General features: G+C 44.1%; 1 protein-coding gene across 1 annotated transcript in view; it reads left to right on the forward strand.

The window, feature by feature from the left end:
- Window positions 1-18,492, forward strand: part of LOC119159849 (monocarboxylate transporter 11-like) — a 103,115-nt gene extending 84,623 nt beyond the window's left edge. Inside the window, exons 4-6 of the mRNA XM_075890872.1 lie at window positions 882-1,025; window positions 10,403-11,185; window positions 17,199-18,492. Of these exons, the coding sequence (XP_075746987.1) occupies window positions 882-1,025; window positions 10,403-11,185; window positions 17,199-17,377 (1,106 nt within the window). The 3' untranslated portion in view covers window positions 17,378-18,492. The remainder of the gene's footprint in view (window positions 1-881; window positions 1,026-10,402; window positions 11,186-17,198) is intronic.
- The last annotated feature ends 6,481 nt before the right edge of the window (window positions 18,493-24,973 follow it).

Here is a 24,973-nt window from a genome sequence, read left to right on the forward strand (position 1 = left end):
ATAAAGTGATTGTGCAAGCAGGGCCGAGCAACAGTGTTGCGAAAAGTAGATCAGTGAGATTTCTTGCGTAAACTGTGAGATAACTAACGAATTTGATCTGAGCAGTGATAGCACCACCAATAAAACAAAAAACTCACAGGGTCCTTTATTCACACACCCAGTACAACTGGAAGGCAAAAGCCGTTTTCTAGTTGTCTGTTCCTGCGCCGCCATCCTCCGAAAGGTTTCTGCGCCTATTGCTGTTTCGCATGGACCCCGGTACGCTGCCTGTAAGATGCGCCCACGTTTCACAAAACGATGATGCCGTGTTGTGACGTTATCATAAGACGCCAGTTACGATGACATCACACACAAGCGACTTGTTACGTCATGATGATGTTATGATGGTTTTTTTTGTGCATCACTCGTGTTGTCATCAACGCCGGTATATTTTCGCCACGGCATCTTAGAATGTCGCTTTGGTAATAACACCACCGCCATCCTATCTGGTATCGAGAGAGCTGCCGTCCGTCGAGCATGTCTTTACATGCCCTGGCGCAGCGTGCAGCCTCGTCAAAATCAAACAAGGGTTATTGTAACCAGGGAAGCTCGACAGTTCGACGTCTTACGATAGACCGCTCACTCGAAGAGATAATTGTGCGCTTTAACGTTCAAAAGAAGTCACTTGTTTACTGAATTAATTAAGAATAAGTTTTGTTCTATAGCTTTTCGTTCTAATGCTGTTTTGTTGATTCAGGTTCAGGACTGCACGCAACCATGCGAGTACGGCTAGGAAATGAAAATTTGTTCGTAATATGGGCCACGAAACACACAAAAATCTGGTTTCACCTAACTCAGGTCTTGGTGTGATTGACCTAAAACGTCTACCTGTTTATTCGCAGGGCTTGTTGGAGGGCCTCTGGCACACAGGTTCACAGCGCGACCAGTTCTGATAGCGGGATCAGCCCTGTCCAGCATCGGCGCAATGCTCAGTTTCTTCGCTACAAGCATTGATATCGTAAAAATAACAATCGGAGTGATTCATGGTAAGTCATTCTGTAGGAGCTATCCTGTCTTTTATGCCCTGCCGCGGTGGTCTAGAGGTCAAGGCTGCTGATCAGTAGGTTGCGGGATCAAATATCGGCTGCAGTGGTTGCATTTTCGATGGATGCGAAAATGCTGCAGGACCATTTGCTTAGATATGGGTGCACGTTAAACAACACCAGTTGGTCGAAACTTCAGGCACCCTCCACTATCCCATAATCATATGGTGGCTTTGGGACGTGAACCATCACTTATAATCAATTATCTCACCTTTTGTGCTCATTGAACGGCAGAGAATGGCGCGCGTGTTTGGGTACGACGCTGAGAAATACGTAACTGATAGTACAGTCATTGGACACCACTCGTGACACCGTTGTCAGACAGTTTCACAGAGAAAACTGCACATCACAAGCAGAAACAAGAAACCCTCCGGCAGTGGTGTCACGTGCCGCCTTCATTGGCTGTGCTATTAGTTACGTCAGTCGCAGCATCGTACCCAAGCACGCGCGCCATTGGCTGCGTTGTGAGTGACGTCGTCCATCTAGTCGCAGCCGTGGCTCTGAGCACGCATGCATCAGTTTCTCCTGAAACCTTCCACGTGCATGCGCTACTAACAACTGTAGAAGAGACCTACAGTGTAAACGTGAGAGAGCTGGCATTCGCCGTGCTGATGGTGCAGCCCTCTGGCACAAAAAGAGGCCCGGGAAGCAGAGTGTCTGCAGCAACTGTGTACCGATGACCCGGCAGCCTCCCAAGCCGCGCCTAACAGACGTCATATTCTGGAGTTGGATGGATGGATGGATTGATATGGCTGTACCCTTTAGATCAGGCGGTGGCTAACGCCACCAAGCCGTAAACCTTAGTAAACCAAAAACTAGATTTATTTTTTTTTCTTTAAATAGTGAGGTTGAGGACTCGTACTTTGCAGTGGAGGGTTTAATTTTCACTCGTGCCTTGACATTAGCCACCAATCAGATAACCTCCTTCTAGTTAATTCAACCCGCTTAAGGTCCATTTTGCCCCCCCCCCCCTGTCCCTAAGCCCTAGTGCTTTGAAAAACTCTTCACCATCATCCTGAATTATAGGGTGAAGCCCTTTACAGAACATTATCAAGTGTTCGGCAGTTTCCTCTTCCTCTTCACACGCACTGCATACCATGTCCACCCCTTCGTATTTGGCCCGATATGTCTTGGTTCGCAATACTCCGGTCCTGGCCTGAAACAGTAGAGAACTACCCCGAGTATTATCATAGATCCTTTCTTTGGTGATTTCCTGCTTAAAAGTTCGAGAGATCTTTAGTGCTGACTTCTCAATCATGCCGATTCTCTACATATCGGTCTCAGCTTCCTTCAACTTTTTCTTAACCGATAATTTTTTTTGGTTTGGCCCCCTGCAGTTTTCTAAGTATTTACCAGTCAATTTTCTGGTTCGCTTCCTCCATTTCGTATCGACATTCTTCATGTACAAGTAGCTGAATACCTTCCTAGATCAACGCTCCTCCTCCATTTCTTTCAATCGCTTCTCAAATTTTATCTCGCTGCTAGCGGACACGCAGCGCCACCTGTCGACGCAGTTTTGAGTAGTGCCAAGCCCGACTCCCTTGCACAGTTTGCTGTGCAACAAGGTGCAACTACAGCGTATCAAAGAACGATTCAGCTAAATATTAGGTCTATTTGCACATGAGATACTTGGAAAAAGAGCTATGAATTTCTCCCCGCTAGTCGGACGCGTCGCCGAACCGCCATAAGTTGCTTGCCGGTTCACTCGCCAGAACGACGGCGAAAAGAATATCAGACGCAATAGCTCTGCGCTCCACGAAAAAAGACCCCAGTTTGCACTACTGTTGCTTTGGGAATTTCCAAGGGCGTAGTTTTACTGAAATTAGTTTTATTGATTTCCGCAGCTTCCGCAAAGCACAATGGCGAGAGCACTAAATACAGGCCGTTTTGAACGTGTTGGGTCAGCTAATACTCGCGTTCTCCACAGCCGTTCGCTTGAGTAACTTTCTCCTGTTATTGTTCTCAGTAGCCTTGACGGAGAACCGTGGTAACTTTGATTATGAAGCTTGACAGACACTCTGACCACGGTGCATAGACAGGTGATGCTAGGTCGCGATAAACATTGCACACGCTGCGATCACCGATAATCTGAAGTTATCGCTACCACACAGCATTACGCACACTGGATTTGAAGGCTCTAAGTGACGGCTTCACCTTGGAAATGCGAACACGTGCGTCATACAGGTAAATTGCAAAATGACTGCGACCACAAACAGGTTTTTTTTTTTCGTTCGTCTCCAGCGTTAGCGGAGCTATCTCAAGGGCATCGGTTTTGCCTTTCGTTGTACACTGAGAAAGTGAACATGTATGTATCTCCATTTGCAGCATATATACACAGAAGACAATTACCAACAGAGCATTCGAGCATGCGTAATAAAACACTTCAATGCGCAGTGAGCGAGAAATTGATGGAGTATGCAAATGTAAAGCGAAAATCACCAGGGTCATTCGTACGTGATAAAGCGAGCTTCGTACCACTGATCGCATAGATTGTTTGCGTATGCACTTAGTGCTTGTCTTGAACTCGTTGTCATGCAATACTCTCTTGCACCTAAATTGCCAGGTGCAGCACGCCGAATTAAATTAAACATGCTTTGCTTTCTGCCCGCATTTCTTTTTGATGAGCTTCCTATATTTATGAAGCGAGCTTGGATTGGAGGAAGAATCTTGCCATAGGTCATCGATTTTCAGGAAACCACGCCATAAGACCAACAAAAGAGGAGGGCCTATGCACGTTCGCTTGTGAACGGCTCTCTGTGCACTACCCACTTATGGCCGGCGCAGCGACGGGAGCGCTGGTGGCGACGTTTTTCGCAGCGCCACCTGGGCAGAGTCTGACGTCTATTGCGAACGCGAATGCAAGCGCTGGTGGCGGGTGGATCCTCCAAACACCACCGAGTTAACTCATGATGTCAAACGCTTGCAACAACGCCGCGCCGAACAATGCGTGGTTCTTGAAGAACGAAAAAAAGCAGCTAATTTCTTTCTGTCTATAAATGACATGGCGCAGTGCCTACGCTGAACAAGTGCTCAGCATTACGATTGCGGGAGCGCGTTCGTTGGGGTGACCACCCGCTTATGACGGGAGTTTCTCCAGCGGCATATTCGCTTCGGCTTCAACGTCTGCGACCACCTGTGATTCATAAACAACAGCAATATTTGACAGGTTGCAAAACGCATTTAACCGCTCATTACAGTGTTCAATGACCGTGATCTAGTGAGGCACAATCTGTGGCATGGTAAATAACGTCTGCGGTAGACCTAAGCCAAACGCCTGATTAACCTCATTAAGAAGCATGAACATATTACCAATAATTGTGAAATGCTTGTCTGCTACGTTGGGTTGAATCATGTAATAAACACCGTGGCCCACGTTTCAGCTTTCGCTGGTTAATCATTTGTACAAAGTGCTTAGGCAGTGATTTTTTTTCTTCTAGCCATATACAGCTTTCGCAGTAAAATGAGACAAATACTCCAACTGCTTAAACCAAACTGAGCCACATTCATTCAACAGCCGCACGTCAACAACCATGACCAAAAGAGCAAATGTGGTCTCATACTAAGCGATTCATTTATCTCCTACTTGTTGATGTGTGGTGTTTACTTACACAATTATTTGGGGGGGGGGGGGGGATGAGCTGGCAATACCTGAAGGATGTGATGTTCTATGGCAAAACTGCAATAAAAGGGGTTATGGCCCGACTTTCTTTCTTGTTTTTCACTCTTAGCGTTTCTTTTCGAGTTTAGCACTGCAGTTAGGATGACTGCCGGTTGAACGTGTTGGTATATGTGCATGATGAAACAAGCGATAAAAAATGCACGCACTCAGAGAGGACACAGAGGAGCGCTTACTAGAAACAGAAAATTTTATTTCGAAGCAAGCACTAATATATGCATACCACGCATGTGAGTCACTCTGAACCTCCCAATGTCATCATCAACAACATGGTATACCAGAAAAACCACTCCCATAATCGATGGAACACACCCGGACACAAACACGTGTAAAGCCCCCCCCCCCCCCCCCCCCGAAACTAAGGAAAGAAAACGTAAAAAAATGCGCTGGGTTATGTTACGTCCAAAAAAGCGAATTCCACATCTATTAGTAGAACCGACGCTTGACTGACGCAACTGTCGCCTCCTTTGCTAATTCGATGCGTTTCCATTATTTTCCTCGTTGTCCACTTCTTGTGCCTGTCAATTATTTGTGTGTCTGAAAATTTCGGCTGGCAGGTGCACTCTTTGCAGTGCATCGCTAAGTGTAAGTAAGGGGCCCCGTTACTTAGAGCTGCTGCGGTTCAGCATCCGAGTACCTTAGACACTAAACCACCACGGCGAGGCGTGAAATGAAAGGAAGAAAAAAAACAAAGAAAAGGGAAGAAACAACTACAGAGATAAGCAAAGAAAAAATACAGAAAAAACAAAGTGAAGATAAAAGAGGAGTGGGAACAAAAATTACAACTCCAAGTAGTTATAAACAAGGGCACCTAATAGACCATTTGCTGGCAAACTACAGTGCATCAGATGCATCGGCACAGCTGGCGCTATGTACAGGCGTTTTTCTTTTTTTTTTTTGGAAAACTTCAGTCTGGCCGCCCGTTGGTAATACATTCATGTGTTGTGGTTAAGCCCATTGAACGTACTTGCTGCCGTAGTCAGGGGAATTATACCAGCACACTGTGCGAATTATTTTACCAATATAGAAGCGTGAAGAGCTGGGATTAATATTGTTTAAGTTTAGGTGCGAGAAAAACCTACGAAAACTACCGATGACAATGTGTGATTGGTTGTGACTTCAACGTCCTTCTCTTGGCTTTTGCTGTTTTTTTTTCAGCTAAACCGTGAAATGAGCTCTAACTTTCACAGGCTCTCATCCGCGAGGTTACGTGCTGAAAAGAGGGATGCACGGATAACGGCATGTGAATGATTCGTGCAAGATAAAAGCTTTATTGAAGAAGAGGAGTGCGGTGCACGCAAGGTGCCGAACCAACAGTCTCCAATCTTTTTAGTGTGCCACGGCAGCCCACAATCTCGCGTATATAAGCGCTTCTAATAGACCACACGATGCAATATATCGTTAGTACGCGAAGATCCACTCTCAGGTATCTGTCTGAACCATGATTGAGATAGAAGCACGGGTAATTTAATAATCACAATAGGGACAGCTGCATCCGTAGCTGCTTATGTGGAACTCCTGTTACAAGAAGAAATCGTAATACTGCGTATTATGAAAGCGCATTCTCTCCCTTATACTGTTATCTTTGCGAGTGCATTGACGCATGTTCATTTAAGTGATCATTTGACACTTTGGAGATTTTAACTGGAGATGCTTATATTAGAGTGTACTAGAAAAGCCTGCAGAAAAGCTCTAACACAGTCGCAGTGTGTTCCAACGATGTGACCCGTAGTAACGACGAACCCAGCCATTTTCACGCAAACACCGGACTCACAGGTAGTGCTCAAACCAATCTCACCGAACCTAGTTCATCGTCAGGCGTTTGAAGGGTCAACTTTAAGGGTCTAACATAGTGTTCTTCCTTGAAGGAGCAGGCGCGATGAGCCTGGAGAACAGTCGAGATAGCAGAGTGCAGGTACCGCTTCACATGGTCGTTGCTCAGACTGAAAACGATGCATCCTCGTTGCACATCAAACGTAAATGGAATATTGTTCTCATTTACTATGTTCTTTCAATAGTAGGCACGTGGTTTCGGTATGGAGCAACAGAATAAGCACACGTGCACTGCAAAACACTGCCTTGATTGAGCATGTTAGTTGGTCAAGACGTTTAAAAAGCGAAATCACGAGCGAAGCTTTTCAGTTTATATGACAGGTGATGCTCCCTTTCCCGCAAATGGTCAATTGCGCAGTGCCTTTAGGCTTGATGACAATGTATGACATAGCCCATCACCTCGATTGCTCATTTCTTTAGCCTTGCGCCTCCACCGCAAGCATGGCTAATTTTCTGAGGTGTCTATAACAAGAGATGTGTCTATGGATTAACACAGTGTTATGCAAAATAAGGTGAGTCATAGAAGACTTATTAGTAAAATTATGTATATTTTTGCGCACAAAAAATTCGTGCATCAATGTCTGAATAAAAAAAGCTTACTTATTTTCAGCAAGATTATTGCGACTTCCGAACTATTTCAAAATGTCATGTACATTGAGCAACACGAGACAGACGTGAAAGGAAAGACACAAACACACTTTTAAAACATTATCAAAAACACAGCGGACTGTCGCTTCCCTATTTCTCGTTTTGTGAAAAAGCAGCCTTAGGAAGTAATGCGATCGCATTGATTGGTTTTATAAAGTGCATTCCGGAGAGCAATAAGCAGCATTTTTGGGCTTACATGGACTTCGTGTAAGAAATACATGCGAATGCACATTTATAGCAGTCCACACAGTAAAACCCATGGCATGGATGTATATATTCAATGAACTTCATCTACAGCAATGTAGTAATTGGCAGGGCATTCTTCTAAATATCAAATATTATGAACTTGTCTTCCAAGAGACTAAATCTCACTGGTGCCCGTCTGGCTGTGTGGTTCGGAATATATAGAAAATTACCTACATGAACTGACCAGCTGTAGTAAGGGCTATTCATTCATTCATTCATTCATTCATTCACTCATTCTTCATTCATTCATTCATTGAATCGCAGACAAAAAGGTTTACCTAGGTTGAAGGTACTAAAGCAGATTACCTCTGTCTGACTAAGGTCTCTCCATCCATAAACTTGCTCAGACGCAGTGGAAGAAAAGATACATGTTTGCCTTTCTTTTTCAAAGCGGGCGACGCAGAAATAAAATTCATAGGCTATAACAGATGTTAAACCGCACACTCTAAAATGATACGTCACAGTCAACAACCTTTCGCGTATAATATCGTATTCATTTTACATAAATTTAATGGGAGTATCAAGGTCCTAAGTACTTTGGATAGTGTTATTTCCATAACGTGAAATTATGGTGGCTTCCTAAATACGCCGCGCATAGAAGCCGCCTGAGTGGTCACAATAAAGCACACCTAAAATGTACACAAAGCATATAGCGTCACTGCCCAGCTTTGGTGGTTATAACAGAATAACAATGCATTGATACTATCTACACCTCGGAGCTTGGTAACATCTTTTCAGCTGTTCATAACGTGTGCAACGTTATGTCAGCTGTCGTACGGTTAAAACACCTGTTTCTCATACATTTGTAAAATATTCTGGCTTTCTAGGCTTCAAGAGCCCTTGTGAACTTGCATATATCATCATCACCGTCATCATCATCTCCAGCCTGACTACGTCCACTGCAGGACAAATGCCTCTCACATGTTCCGCCAGTGGGCTCGGTCCTGTGCTCGCTGCTGCCGATATATACCTGCAAACACCTTAATCTCATCTGCCCACCTAACCTTCTGTCTCCCCCTAACTTGCTTGCCTTCTCTGGAAATCCAGTTAGTTACTCCTAATGACCAGTGGTTATACTGTCTACGCGCTACATGCCAGGCCCATGTTCATTACCTCTTGATTTCAACTATGATATCCTTAACCCCGGTTTGTTACCTAATCCACTCTGCCGTCTTCTTGTCTCTTCAGTTTACACCTACCATTTTTCTTTCAATTGCTCGCTGCGTCGTCCTCAATTTAAGATGAACCCTCTTCGTAAGTCTCCAGGTACCGGCAAGATGCAGCTCTTACATACCTTCCTCTTGAGAGATAGTGGCAATCTGCCTGACATGATTTGAGAGTGCTTGCCAAATGTGCTGCACCCCTTCTTATTCTTCTTGCTCACTCTCGTGGCTCTGCTCTGTGGTTATTACCTGTTCTAAGTAGAGATAGTCTCTTACAACTCCAGGTGCACTATTACCTACCTCGAAATGCTGCTCTCTTCCGAGGTTGTCAAGCATTACTTTCGTTTTCTGCAGGTTAATTTTAACACCTACCTTTTTGCTCTCCTTGTCTAACTCCGTAACCACGAGTTGCAATTCATCCCCTGAGTTACTCAGCAATGCAATGTCATCAGCAAAGCGCAGGTTACTAAGGTACTCTCTATTAACTCTTAATACTGACTGTTTCCAAGCTAGGCCTCTGAAAACCTTCAGTAAGTACACGGTAAATAGCATTGGGGAGATTGTATCCCCCTTCCTTACACCCTTCTTGATTGGTATTCTGTTGCTTTCTTTGTGAAACACTATGGCAGCAGTTGATAACCTGTAGACTTCTTCCAAGATGTTTATATTTGCTTCCTTGACGCCCTGATTCCACAGTGTCTGCATGATTGCTGATATTTCTACTGAATCAGACGACTTCTCGTAATCTATGAAGGCTATGTGTAGTGGTTGGCTATATTCTGAGCATTTCTCTATTACCTGATTGATAGTTTGATTGCGGTGTATTGTTGAGTAGCCTGTTCGAAATCCTACTTGTTCTTTTCGTAGATTGAATTCTATTGTTGTTCTAATTCTGTTAGCAATGACCTTTGTAAATAGCTTGTATTCTATGGAGAGCAAGCTGATCGGCCTTTAATTCTTCAATTTCTTGTCACCTCCTTTCCTATGTATTAGGATGATGTTAGCATTCTTCTATGATCCTGGTACTCTTCCCATCAGGAGACAGCTTGTAAACAGGGTGACTAGTTTTTCTAACACAATCTGTCCTCCATATTACAGTAGATTTGATGTTACCTGATTCTCACAAGCAACTTTGCCTCTTTGCATGCTCTCCAAGGTTTTAATGGATTTTGTCATTACTGGTGGTGGGGCATGAGGGTTACTACTAGTCCTTATAGTAAGGTCGTGGTTGTCCCGGCTGCTATACAGATCTCTGTAAGACTACTCCGCTATTTTAACTAGCCTATCTATATTGGTAGTTATTTTATCTTCCTTGTCTCTTAGTGCATACATACAATTTTCGTACTTGTCCTTATAGTAAGTTCGTGGTTGTCCCGGCTGCTCTACAGATCTCTGTAAGACTACTCCGCTATTTTAACTAGCCTATCTATATTGGTAGTTATTTTATCTTCTTTGTCTCTTAGTGCATACATACAATTTTCGCCTATCTCAAGTTTCCTATTAACTGCTTTGACGCTTCCTTCATTCGTCAGAGCATATATATACATTTATATACACATATATAAACACTCGAACAAAATTTTCGCAGTTTGCTTTAAAAAACCCCGCATACATTTCGACCTGAACGAAAGTACATTGTAGTACACTATAGTGAAAGGTTAAGACAAACGTTTGATGTGGACAGTTGTGAATATGTCGCGATGTAACAATGCAGCATCATATTTTTCTCAGTTTTATTTGTTAACTTTTTGCAGCAATCGGAGCGGGCATGGTGTTCGTCGTCTCTCCTACAATCATCAGTGAGCACTTCGTCAAGCACAAAGGCCTCGCCACAGGAGTGTATTTTTTGGGTGCCACCTTGGCAGCCTTTGTTTTTCCGAAGTTTCTGGAGTACCTGTATGAGAGGTACGGCCTGCACGGCACCCTTTTGATCTTTGGAGCAGTGCTCATGAACGGGCTAGCGTTCAGCCTGTTCCCTCGCACTCCCGAATGGAGGAAGGCCGCTCCCCTGGAAGAGAAAAGGAGCAGCACCGAGTTATCGTCGTCGGAGGAGAAGGGCAGATTGTGGCGTCATGGACTGAGCATCTTCAAGTCGCCCATCCTCTACCTCTTCATGTACAGTTTCATCGTGCAGAGCTTTGGTTACGAGTGCTACATCGCGCTTTTCATTGACTTTGCCGTGGATCGAGGAGCTACCCTTTCCACTGCAGTGACCGTGTATGCCGTGGGAGCGATCGCTGAAGCCTTCGCCAGGCTCTTGCTTCCAGCAGCAGTTGACCGTGGACTACTCTCGAACAAGACACTACTGGTGATTGTATTCGCAGGCCAAGGTTTAATACTGCTCGCACTGCCGTTCTTGCACAGTCACGGACTCATCTTCGCCGCTTCTGTGGGTACAGCCTGTACGATTGGTGCTGGAATGATCGTGATTCCCGTTACTGTATCCGGCTATTTTGGTGTGGAACGAATGTCGATGTCGTACGGCATCATCGTTGCTTCGGCTGGGATGTTCTCATTCGGAAAACCTACAGTCATAGGTAAGTCGTAGGCGACGGCAAAACACTGCAACGCTGCGCCTAATAGACTGCAATGTAGGGCACAGAATACTTTTTTTCTTCAATGTTTGTCAGATGGAGTTTTGCTGGCTTACTGGTGGCAAAATACGCAATGATCGGCCATAGTAATACTAACTGGCAATTCATACTACGTCTTTGCGAACTTAACAACGAAGGGCTTCATTCACAGTGATGTTGCACTCTAAAACTCAAACATAGACGTGCGCACGGGGAAACAGTCTCAGCATCCCCACCGTAGTCACCAAAAGAGGGGCGCGCCTGCAGCAGCTGCATTTTCTATGGAGACGAAAATGCTTGGGTCCCATGTGCTTACATTTAGGTGCACTTGAGCCCAATGTGTTTACACTTTAGGTGTATTTAAGTGCGGTAAGGAAAGAGTTAAAAAGCCCCAGGTCGTCTCAATTTACGGACCCCTCCACGACGGCATCTCTCGTAATTATATGGTAGGTCTTAAAACGTCCGACCCCAACACTTATTATTAGCTAAAGTTTATTAAAACATACCACTGAAGTGGAGCTTCCCGTCTGCTTCGTTACAAACTGTACTTACGTGTAACGAACTGCAGAGTTTCTTATGTTCTATCAACTTGCTAAAGAGCACACACTTTCTTATCTGTAATCGCAAATAAATAGGTCAAACCCTTTCTGACTTGTGCTGCCGAGGTCGTTTACAAGATTCCGCTAAGTCTTACATCACCATAACTGGTACGAGTGTTAACGACGGGCTAAGCAAGTAGTATGGTCGTCTTTAAAAGCTGCTATGCATGGCATTCACCCACTTCCACACTTCATACAGTGCTGCTGCGCACGGCTACCGCATAATGCAACAATTATCTGCCATGGTGTAGCAGTGGGTATGGTATGGCGCTCCTCTGCTGACAGGAATGTCATAGTCTCGACCCCGGCAGTAGCGATCACATTTTAATGGAGGTGAAATAGTAAAACACGCGTACTGTGTGACATCAGTGGACATTAAAGGTCACCGCGGCCGAAGTTTTCGGAGTCCCACAGCACAGGGTCCCGAATAATTATATCGCAGTTTTGGGACCTATAAAACCGCAGATAATATTATAATCAACCAAACAAACAATCAATCAATCAATAATTTGCCTAACATGCCGAGGAACGACAATAGGATTCTTGTGCAGGTGCACGCAAAATTAAAACAATAACTATAAACATCATATTACAGTCTACAAAAAAAACATAAACAGAGCGTGAACTTACAGACAAAAAGGAATAAGCGCAAAGTGGGATAATGATACGCGGCGTTTAACGTCCCAACAACACCATAAGATTATGAGAGACGCAGCAAAATGGCACAAGACGGTAATAATAGAACGGCAGTGACAAATAAAGTGGAATACACACAACTGAAAAACGCTCCCTGAAAAACGGAAAAGAGAAGAATCGATGCACTGTATTAAGTCAGTGCAGAGCTGAGACAAAAACAATGAAAGTGAACTGTAAAAAACATCAAGATCCTGGAAGCTAACATTATATAGACTTTGTATTTTGTGAGGAATAGTGTTTAAAGAAGTTGGCAGGTACATGAAGTGGTCGATTCTCTCAGGTCAACTAACGCGGAATCCGAAAATTTACGTAACTGGGAAGTAAAGAGCAAGTAAGCATACTATGAACCAGTTTGTAAAAAAATAAAAGGTAAGTGCAATTTCATCAGAACTGAAATAATGGCAATGATAATGATCTAGCACTGTTAGAACGAGATCCACAAAAGTCATTTCTAGCAAAATGATGGTTCAAAACGCTACGAAGTTACCTGGGGCGGCTCAATGACGATTTAGCCAGATTTAGGCATATTTAGCAATACCATGCCAGATCACAGATGCATACTCAAGTTGAGAAAGACATATCGTGGTGTACAATTTCTGGAAGGCTGCAGGAGAAATGAATTCTCAAGTGATTTTGCAAACACAGCCGAGAGAACGAAGACCCGGCGTGGCAGCAAGTTTCTGTGAGCAGAAAAATTCAACATGCTATCGAAAGGACACCAAGATCACTGAACTCATAAACCTTACATAACGACACTGTATTGACAGAGTGAGGAAATGACACGATGGATGTTTCACGAGATATACTGGTGAACTTGGTTTTTGATGTATTCAGAAAAGTTATCGTTATCACACCACGCGAAGAACCTTTTCTTTTGTGCTCGTCTCTGTGCGCTACTTCATAAGTAAACATAATTTATTACCACCAACTCACCCAGCCTTCAAAGTTATTATTATTATTATTATTATTATTATTATTATTATTATTATTATTATTATTATTATTATTATTATTATTATTATTATTATTATGAAGCAAGTGTCGCAAAGTCTAGTGGCAGACTCGCGAGGTATACTGTCGAAGCAGGGCAAACGCAGTATTTTAGAAATGCACAATCATACTCAAAAGTTCCCACACCACGCTTTGAAAGAAATGCGGAGGATAGTGGCCTATAAACTTCTGACCCACTCCCTCTTGTACGTCATATATTCGGTCAGTCGCGTTGATAGGCAAAGAACTGTGATATTAGCAAGGTGATGAGGTATTACAAACTTTTCAGTGGGTCAGATATGAACTCCATTAGCGACTTGACGACTCATGCGCGCCCACTCCGCCTTCTTGGGTTCTTTTCAGTAAACTTGAGTTGTAACCCCCGAATGCAGAGATGTTACTTGACTCGTACTTGACTCGTTCTTGACTCAAGACAGTCTTGCCGGTCACCATAAATCGTTCTCGAACTTGCGGATGACTTGAAGGTGACTTGGCTCGGTCGAAGTCAGGACAAGTTTCAAGTCAGCTGCGGGGCTAGCTTGAAAGTGACTTCATGCGTTATTCCAACATGGCCACCTCTCAAATGGATGTCGCGCGGAGGGTAGCCGCTTTTGAGTTTGCTTACCTCGCCATAAGTGTAGAATTTCCTGGGGCGCACTGCCTGCCGAAGATTTTTGGACCCGCTTTACGTAACCGAGAAAATCCGATGGAGTTGTACGACGAGGAACAATTCCATGCTCGATACAGATTCACGAAGAACGCCGTTCGGCAGCTGCTGGGTATGTTGCCGCTCCGTGAAAGTGGGGACAACCGAGAACAGCCTGTGCCTCCAGTGTTACAGCTACTGATGGCTCTCGGGTTTTACGGCGCTGGCACATTCCAAACCACTCACTGGGAATCTCGTCCGCATTCCGTAGTCGACAGTTTGCTGTGCAGTAGAAAAAGTTACGCTACTCATCGCAAAGCACCTGTACGCAATGCTGGTGCGCTTTCCGCAGCCGGCAGCACTTTCTATACTTATGCGGGACTTTTATGAAGTGGCTGAGTTTCCTGGTGTTACGGGCTGTGTAGACCACACACGTGCGTATTAATAGCTTCGGTGGGGACGACGCCGAAGTGTTCCGTAAGCGCAAAGGCCATTTCTGTTTTTCCTAAACACGACGACAATTTCCGCCTCTTTCGATACAAAGTTGACTCGGCGCTGTGTCTGTGTGCCTCGTCTATCTTTTCATCCCGTCTAGGGCGCTGTTTCTCGCTCAGAAAGGCATCGCTTGTAGCACAACGCTACGTAAAATTCCACACACATAAAAAAGAGGTGCCCCTATCACGGGTTTTTTTTTTATCCGCTTCACCATCTTGCAACGATACACTGCTGCACCCCGCGGGACAGAATTCTGCTGAGGGCAATGTCCTGACCCCCGCTTTTTCTCTTGTTTACCAAGCTCAACAAAAGGATACGAATCCCATTTGTTCCCAGAACTTGTTTTTTTTTTCATAATAACTGTGACCTAGCCCGCTACAGGCATGCACACAGGTGAACAGAAAGGCAAATACCGTGAAAATCGCATCACCTCGTGAGCCAGGTCAGCCCAAATACATGCCGTGGCGTTCGATTAAAAAAAAAAGACGACGAAAGAACCCAACGCGATGCTTGCTTCGCCTCCAAACAAGCAACCATGCAGAAACGCGGCGCATTTGGGTGGCCACTAAAACCAGTGGGCAACGAACGCTCTACAGAAGCAACACTGCGCATCACAGTGGCGGCAGGCACCACGTGCCACTCCTTAGCCGTAAAATGGCAAGAATATGCTTGTAGCCCTTCGTTTTTATAGTTATTTTAAAACGTATGGTTTTTTTATGTAATGCATGCCATACGTGAACAACTTCATTATTACCCTCGTTAGCAGGCATGCAGCGTGTTTCTGCTTTGAAGCTCGTTCTTGACTTGACCAAGCTAGACAGCCTGAGCACCTACGAAATGCGAAGGCTGACTCGGGCGTTTTGAAGTCCGCTTTTTGCTTCGCGCCGACTTGCTCAAGTTAGGTTGAAGTCGCGAGCCAAGTAACATCTCTGCATTCGGGGGTAAGTGAGCTTTAAGAGCTCAACCGTGCTACAGTACCAATACTAACACAGTGCTAGGCATGCTAAAGGATATTTTGTGCGCGTATTAGGCACTTCCGCATATATCTGTGCCGCCAGCACTGCACTGAAAATCGAATACAAGCGAGAGGTATTGGAATCGATATCCCGCACCTCCCTAAATTTCTTAGTGTGTTTATTAGCAGGCGCTCGGTGATAACAGGTTAGGGCGACAGTCACGGCCAGGCATGCACTGTCAAAGTGGGTGGCGTTTCTTTTTCTTCTTTTTTTAGGTGACTCATTAGAATGCACTTGAGAGTGCAACCCATTATTTATACGTCCCAAGGCTTCACTACACAGCAAACATTTCTGGCCCGCTTCTTATACGGCGGACGTGCACGCTTGGAAAAATGTAGCACAATGACGAATAAGTGAAAAAATAGGCGGTAGAATGATGGCGCCATCCTTGCATCTTTGACTGCCGTTGACGTGAGATAGGATTTCATCGCAACCGCGGGAACGCGGGACGCGACGAGGGATGAATATGATTTTTTCGTGCTACTACAACGATCAAAAAGGCATGCGATTGAATGACGATTGATATGTCGACTTTAACGTCCCAAAATCACCATATGATTATGAGAGATGCCGTAGTGGAGGGCTCCGGAAATTTCGACCACCTGGGGTTCTTTAACGTGCACCCAAATCTGAGCACATGGGCCTGCAGCATTTCCGCTTCCATCGGAAATGCAGCCGCCACAGCCGGGATTCGATCCCGTGACCTGCAAGTCAGCAGCCGAGTACCTTAGCCACTAGACCACCACGGCGGGGCAGCAACTGAATCTCAAGGAGATTCTAGGTATCCCAGATTAACGACCTTCTACACGCACCACATGACTAGATGTTGCGTCAACCCAGGCCAACGTGGAATCGTCACGATCTTTCTTGGACACCATTTAAGATCTCGTCTCGACTAAACCCTCAAATTTTCGTTATTTCTGCGCGCTAAAACCGGTTGGAATAACCTGCAGCCATTTCAAAATATAGGCACTTGTACCATTGAACATATATCTGCTTATTGCTATATGGCATGACTAATCCTTCATTTCTCATTTTGCCTATTTCAAGTGTTTTGTTGGTATATAAGAATATGTTCATGTGCATGCATTGTGTGCTTACTACCACTATGCACTTCTGATGTCATTTTTATTCATACTGTTGTTGATCTTTCTTCATTTTTTAGCTTAATTAGTTGTGACTTCTTCAGTTGGTTTTTTTTCCTTTTCTGATTGATATTCATTTATGTATTCAGTTAGTGCCCTCCTGCTTGAACTCAGATATGGCATGCAGTACTGCGTGAATAATTAAAATAAATAAATAAAGAAATGTAAAAATAAACCTGCTCTCTCACATCACCCTTTCAGCAAAACATCACGACCGTCGTGCATTTTCAGCAAGTAAATAAAATGTAAGCTGAAATTACATATGAAAAGTATGACATCTACTTCATCTTTACGAGACATCTCGATGAATTCAGTAAATCTAAAAATATATACTTTGTGCCAATGTATGTGCTATTCATCTAAAAACTTCTACTCTATGTTCACGCACAGGCTACTTCCGGGATAGAGAAGGCGCCTACGACGTTCTCTTTCTCATCTGTGGATCGCTGACAGTGCTGGCTGCTCTTGCGTGGACTCTGTTTTTCTTGCTAGAAGCAAGGCGAAATAGAAACAAAATGACAAAAGAGTGCGCACATGCAGAGAACGGGGTGGAAATCACACGCATGTGAACCACAAATAACTTGAAACAGGCAGCGGCCGATAAGGAACACTAAGCCGTAATGCGAAGCATGCGTCACAGAAACTTCAAGAAGTTGGAAAAATTGGCATGCTAAAGGAGCATCGTGAGGGGGTGGTTGTGCGATCTTGCTTGTTCTGCTTGCAAGCTTTGACAGCTTTCCGATTAAATTGTTTCTGCGCAACAATGCTATTTGTCATGCTTATGAGTGCATTTGTCTTTTGGTCGGTAAGCCCGTCCATCCTTTCGCCTGATATCTATCTAATTATCTATCTATCTATCTATCTATCTATCTATCTATCTATCTATCTATCTATCTATCTATCTATCTATTTGTCTATCTATCTATCTATCTATCTATCTATATATCTATCTGTGTAGAAGTATATGAAAATTTTATGATGGTCCCCCAAAATGCGAAACTCATCGTCGTCATACAGGACATAGAACATTTTTGCATGTGGTTTTTTTCTAACATATTTTATAGCTCTCTATATCTATCCTCTTTCCGACCCTTTTCCCAACCCCCGTACAGGGTAGCAAACCAGTTAGTCTAGGTTAACCTGCCTGTCTCTTCCTTTTCATTATTTCTCTCTCTCTTTGTTTATGTGCTCCGTGTCCTTTGCAATAAAGTATTTGTTGTCAGCCTCACTATACAGAAGCGCTGTTTAACTCGTCCCAAATAACAACTGATTGTAACTTGTCTGCTTTTAATTCTTTTTCTAAATGTTGTCATTGTATACAGTGATATATTTGTATAAAAATGCTCTTAAAACGTCTTCGCAGCGCTTGTACCACGCTTCTTTGTGCCGTTTGATTTTTTGTCGGGTAGTGTATTAGCAATCGCTGACTCGCTATGCTACGTCTTATTCATAATGTAGTGAGATCTCAGTGTTGGATCCAAAAGTGATCCACGAAGCCCTGACGCCCTAGTCATGTACAAAAAAAAAACTTTCAAAGTACGAATGTCTTTTGTTGTCTGTGAATAAACATCATCCATGTGTATGTGTATTACCTTGCTGATCTTTGTTATCGGTATTGGTATTATATGTGTTTTCTTTTAGATACCAGTAAAGACAAAAATGTGGTAACTAAATGTTATACAAAGGAGTTCTCAAGTATCCTAAACAGTCAAACATATGTTTCAGCCCAACACTCATTCGTTTGGCACTGGTTGTTACAGTTATTAGGAATGTTTTCGTCAGTGTCACTTTTACGTAGAGAACATACAGAATTGCATGTTTTCTTAATGATTCATGCTTCGAGATTCATGACCGTCCTGCGACCATGGTTACTATCTTTACTACCTAGCGTTCAAAAACGAGCGAGTGGTTTTTTTCTCGCCTTCGCTACCTTCGTACAGACAACAAGGTATATGTAAACTGATAGCGTAACTTCCATAGAAGCTCATGGATCCAGTAGTCGGCGGCTCGTTGCCACCGTCACCATCTACGTGAAGAAGAAACAAGTAACCACAAAAAATAAAAAATGAAAGTGACATCACAACCAGGAGCGGTAGCGACTCACGCATTTGCCCTACATGGCGCGAAATCGAATTTTTCTTCATTGCAGTCCTGCTACGTGCATTTATTACGCGATTTTATTGCGCCTTAATTGTGTCTGCGAAAGAAAAAAACTAAATAATAAAGAATGAGTAAGCAAAGTTATTTTATTAGTCAAATGACGTACTTGCAATATGCACAAGAAACTTCACCGAGGCAATTGTGAGGCGACTGTTCACTAGCACAATAGCATAATGGTTCGAAAGCTAACGTTGACCAATCGATGAAAATAAAAGAATAAAAAAATAAAATAAAAAGAATAAAAGAGTGGAGCATAGGATTTAAACTTAGGTGTCGTGACTATGTGTGAAGGGTTTAAAACGGGCTATGCTTGTGGGTTTTAAAGAGTCATGCAGTGTCGGCAACAGTTCTTGCCAGGACAAGGAGTGCGTGCTGCATGGCATTTGATAAAAAAGTTTCAGCGGTTCCCTCACGATTGAGAGGAGGCTGAGATTAGTGAGAATATGTTATGGAATGTAGGAAGCCTACACTCGCTAAGAACTTTAAAACCACTTTTGGAGAAAACAAGGAATCGTCCCCAAGAAAGAATATAGGGTGAGGCGGTATGTGGCATTTGTATAGCTTTGGGAAGTGATGCAGTCTTTGTGGTTCAAGGTACGGGCACATAGTTAAAACGTGAACGACAGATAGCACATCACCACATTTTTCACAACACGGTGCAGGAGAGTTGCTCAAAAGGTGCGAGTGTGTTGCATGTGTATGACTGATCCTGAGTCTGCACACTGCAACTTATTGATGCCTGTTACCTTTTTCAGGAGCATATCTATCTATTCTTGGCTTTACTGTGTGCAATTTGTTTTCAATTGCTGCGTTCCATTCCTCTTGCCATTGCTTACGCATTCGGTTTCTGGTTAGCGGCCTCAAGTCCTCATATGGGATGACAACTACGTCTACTGTTGGGCGGAGTGCAGCGGACTTCGCAAGTCGGTCCGCTGCCTCATTGCCAGCTATGTTGCAGTGTCCTGGAATCCAGCATAGCATGATTTTGAGCTTAGATTTGTAGGCTGACATGATACATTTTAGAAGAATATTAGTAACTAGGTTTTCGAGGGTCTTAGTGGAGGACATCGCAGTCACAGCACTGAAACAATATGTGTATATAATTGAGGCTGGTTCTTTCGCCTTTAGAATATGCCTTACAGCTAAATGTATGCCATAGCATATTGCAGAGATGGGCCATTATGTTCGTGCATTGTTCTAGATTCAGAAAATGCGGGACCATGTGCCGCACAAGCGACTGCAGAGTAATTAGAGGCATCAGTATAATACTCACTACACTTGCATTTGAACTGCAACTGCATGAAGTGTTCACCAATTGCGACTGGGAGGCCATGCTTTCCTACCTCTACGAATGACAAGTAACAATTGATAGCCAGCATTTCCCACGGCACCACAGTGTCGCTGTGAGAGCTTAGTTGAAGATTGGAGACCAGTTGTGCATGTTTTCAAAGTGCGAGGCCACTCTGAAAGGATAAGGTGACGTAGCTGACGGTCGCCTAAAAAACAGGTGGGCGTTTGATGTACCCTGCAATAGCAGCACGAGCTGGGTGGTCGACATGGGAAAGCCCCTTGGTGGCATACGTGACACTTGTGAACTGACGTCGCCGTTCTAGTGACCACCAGTCTGTCTCAACATACAGGCTGACTGTTGGGCTGATTCGGAAAGCACCGCTGGCCAGCCGAAGCTCAAGCTGGTGAACTGGGTCAAGCATCTTCAATGCAGATCTTGACGGTGACTCGTAAACCACCGAGCCATAATCGATACGTGAAAGCATTACACTACCGAGAAGGTTCAGTAGACAGTCACGGTCTGTACCCCATGACTGATGCTGGAAAATCTTGAGCAGGTTTAAGGCTTTGAAGCATTTAAGTCGCAGCTGTTGGATAAGTGTAACAAAGCTGAGCTTTCCATCAACCACAACACCTAAGCACTTGTGATCTTTTTTTAGTATCTATGGCTTGTACATTCATTGAAATGTTGGGGAATGGCCTTATACCACGTAGTTTTGAAAAGGGTAGGCAAGCAGTCTTGTCACAGTTAAACTTAAAACCATTTTCGTCTGTCCAGCTTGCGAGCCTATTTACTGCTAACTGAATCCGACGTTCGCAGATGGCTAGGTTGCTCGATTTTGATGTCATCCACATATGCAGAGTGGGAGATTGTTTTAGGCAATATAGTGCTTATGCAGTTCATTTTTACAATGAACAGTGTGCAGCTAAAGACACCACCCTGGGAGATGCCATTTTCTCGCGTAAACCACTTTGATAAGGCTTTTTCAACACGAACCACAAATGTACGGTCAGAAAGGTAGTTTTCAATGATATTCAACATACCTCCTGACACTTCGAAAGATTGCAGGTCATGGAGAATGTCATAATGCCATGTCGTGTCGTAAGTCTTCTCGAAGTCAAAAAATACAGGTAGGCAGCATTGTTTATGAATGAAGGCATCCCTTACATATGATTCAAACGGTACCAGTTGGTCAGTTGTCGACCAGCCAGATCTTAATCAAGCTTGACGACGATCAAGGAGGTCATTGTATTCAAGGTAATACATAAGGCGGCGATTTACAATTTTTTCGAACACCTTGCATGCACTAACATCTAGTCAGCGCAATAGGCCTCTAACTAGCAGCAAGTGTGGCTTCTTTTCCTTGTTTAAGGATCGGTATGATAACTGCCTTTTTCTAGGTCATGGGTAGCCGCCCAGAGGACCATACATTGTTGAAAAAATTGAGGATGACGTCAAGCGTTTCTTCCTGTAGGTGTTTCAGCATGCCGTAAGTAATCCTGTCCGAGCCTGCTGCTAAGCTGCCACGCGTTACCAGCGCTGCTGTTAGTTCACCTATAGTAAAGGGGGCATTCTACCCTCCTGCCGATGGCCTTTCATCGTGAATAAGTTTACGTTCCTCGGCAAGTTCGTATCGCCTAAAGGAGTCTGTTTAGGGTGTTGAGCTGAAAAGATGCTCAAAGTGTTCGCCTATGGCATCTGCCTGGTGCTTCAGTGTATCACCAGCAGTACTAACAAGGGGCACCAGGTGAGTGATGTGCCCTTGGAGTGCTCTTACTCTGATATACACATTATGTGGGTTAGTGTAAGAGTTAAGCAATGAGAAGAAGGACTGTCAGCTTTGTCGTTAAGACTCTCGTCAGAAACGTACACTGTTTGCTTTTGCACACTTAAAATTCACCAAGTTTTCGGCTGTAGAATACGTGAGGAAGTATGACCATGCTTTGTTTTGATTGTCACGAACATTTTTGCCCTCAGCATTCCACCAAGGTCATCGTTTGTTCGGTATGTTGTTAAATGTATGTGGGATGAATAGCTCTGCGGCCTGTAAAATGTGCAGTGTGACCAAAGCTTCACATTCATCAATGCCTAGGTTTTTCATTGATGAGCGTGATAATTTTGAGAGTTCTCAAAATTTCGTCCAGTCCGCATCCTGTTCTCTGAACCTAGTTATATTCGCAGTCATCGTACTCGCATTTCCTGTGTGTTTTAGACAGAGAGGAAAATGATCACTTCCGTAGAGGTTATGAATTACAGCCCACTCAGTGGTTGCCAAGAGGAAAGCCGATAGCAAGGTCTATTGCTGTGTACGAATTGTGCGCTGCGTTAAAGTATGTTCGCTTTTTTTTTAATTAATATACAGGAGTCAGAGGACAACAGAAAGTTTTCAATTAAGTAGCCTCGAGAGTCCTTTCTTTTAAATTTCCATAGAGGGTGGTGCGCTTTAAAATCTCCAACCAACAGGAATGGATGTGCGAGCTGGTCGATGAGTGTTTCGAATTCTTGGGTAGAGAGTTGGTAGTCCGGAGGGATGTATAGTGAACACACGGTTGTTATTCGTTCAAAAATTAGGGTTCGTATTGCCACTGCTTCCAAGTCAGTAACCAGAGTGAGGCTTTGGGACGGAACGGCTTTTTGCATCACGATAGCGACACTGCCAAATGAATAAGCAGTGCCCTGTCTGTTCTTTCGGTATACAACATAGCTTTTGAGAAGGCTATTGTGTGTATGTTTTAGTTGTGTTTTCTGTGAGCAAAGCATCTTTGCAAGGTGTTGTACAAGTATTTCATTGATGTCGTCCAAGTTCTTAAGTAAGCCTCGGCGATCCCAGTGGATGATACTTTCGGCAGCCATTTTCATGACTGTGGAAAAGAGCGCGACTTATTCACACTTCGCCGCCTTTATCAGACGGCTTACTGGAGGATGTCTCTTCCCTCTGAGGCGATCTATGGGGCCCCACCTCACTTGGGGAGATTCCGTGATCATCTTAAGACGCTGAGAATACTGGCTTCACTTCCATTGCCTCTGTCAGACCCTCGGAAGCTAATGGAGGTTTGTCAGAAGATACAGATGTCTCAGTTGTTTCTGTCGTCTCTGAGGTCTGATGGAGGTCGACCTCCGCGACTTGAAAGGTTGGTGCAGCCGGTGGGTGCTTGGTGGGGGGCACAGATGTGCACGCATCAGCAAAGCTGTATTGCGTACCCACCGTCAATAGACGCCGTCCGGCTACCCGGCGAGCTGCGTCAGCGTATGATCTTCGGGAAAAAAGGAATACCTTCTTCCAGGCTTCCGAGAATGTGTAACTTTGGTGTGAAAACAGTATTTTCTTTCTTGAACGCTTCACATGTGCGTGAGTACGCGGCATGCAGCCCAGTACAATTAGGACATTCGGTTTGATTTGAAGTGCAGTTCTCGGTTGGGTGCTCATGGTCACCACATTTCGCAAATGTTAGTTTTCCGCGGCAGGTGTTTGATTCATGTCTACATTTCTGGCACTTGAAGCACCTTCTGAGGTCACGTATATACGGACAGACTTTACAATGAAGGAACGCCGCTTTCACAGATTCGGCCAAGATGGGGCAATTGAAATTTAATACTATATGCGGGGTTACCACTTCCTCACCTTTATGGCTGATTGTTATTCGACGTATGGCGATTACGCCCTGCTCTCAGAAGCCCTCAAGGAGGACAGTTTCAGTTTCGCGCATGAGATCGCGTTCTGTGATGACACCTTGTAAAGTGTTCAGACTGCAGTAGGGGCTGACAGCCACTTTCATGTGTGCAAACTGCTTTTGTTTCAGGAGAGTGTTCGAGTGCTCTTTTTCGGTCGCTTCAACAAGAAGATCACCAGATGACAGCTTCTTCGCATCATACTTTTTGCCTATTAGGTTTACAAGTGTTCTGGCTATCAGGAAGTCCGACAATGCTGCAACAGACTCGTTGTTTGTAAGAGAGCGTATGACCAAAAAGTGTGAAAAGTGGTGACAATCAGTTTGGGTACGTTTGGAGCTTTTATCGGTGCAGTTCTTTTTCTGGGACCGATAATTCAGAGAGAGAAAGGCTTTTGCCATGTGAAGCATTTGAAGTTCGGCGGCGATGGTGACCACCCACCACTGAGCTCAAGAAGGCGAGCTACAAAGTAGAACACTTGAAGGCGCCAGCCATACATCACCGCTATAACCAAATATAGTTACCGAAGCTTGGGCACCTACACAGGCTTAACCCTCGCCGCCAGGAAAAATGGGGAGTAGACGGAAGATAGAAAGTGACAGGACAGATAAAAAGTGAAAGGTAAAGACAGAGACGAGGGGAGCGAGAGATAGGAAAAGGCGAAACTTTTAAATCATTATCTCCAGCAAACATTCGTCTAGTGCGAATGATGTGGGTGCCGGGCCATCGTACTATACTTATAAATGAGATGCATCCCTTGATCTTCTGATTGTGCCAATTATGCCTCTTACAGTTTATGTTACAGCAGCTAGGTTCCTAAAAATGTCCCTCCTTGAAGACTCATCAAAAATTACGATACCGAATCAAGATTTCTCGCACCTGCACTTTGCATGGAATGATAAATGGTGTCCCACGCGTAAATTGGAAGTCTCAATAACAAAATTTCTACTTAAACAGGTCTGGCCGGGTGCCATCCGCTCTGTGCTAAAGCTGTAATGAACCCGAACATATCTACCATTTTCTTCACACATGTCACTGTTTTAAA

The sequence above is a fragment of the Rhipicephalus microplus genome, chromosome 3 (assembly GCF_043290135.1).
Source record: "Rhipicephalus microplus isolate Deutch F79 chromosome 3, USDA_Rmic, whole genome shotgun sequence".
NCBI lineage: Eukaryota > Metazoa > Arthropoda > Arachnida > Ixodida > Ixodidae > Rhipicephalus > Rhipicephalus microplus.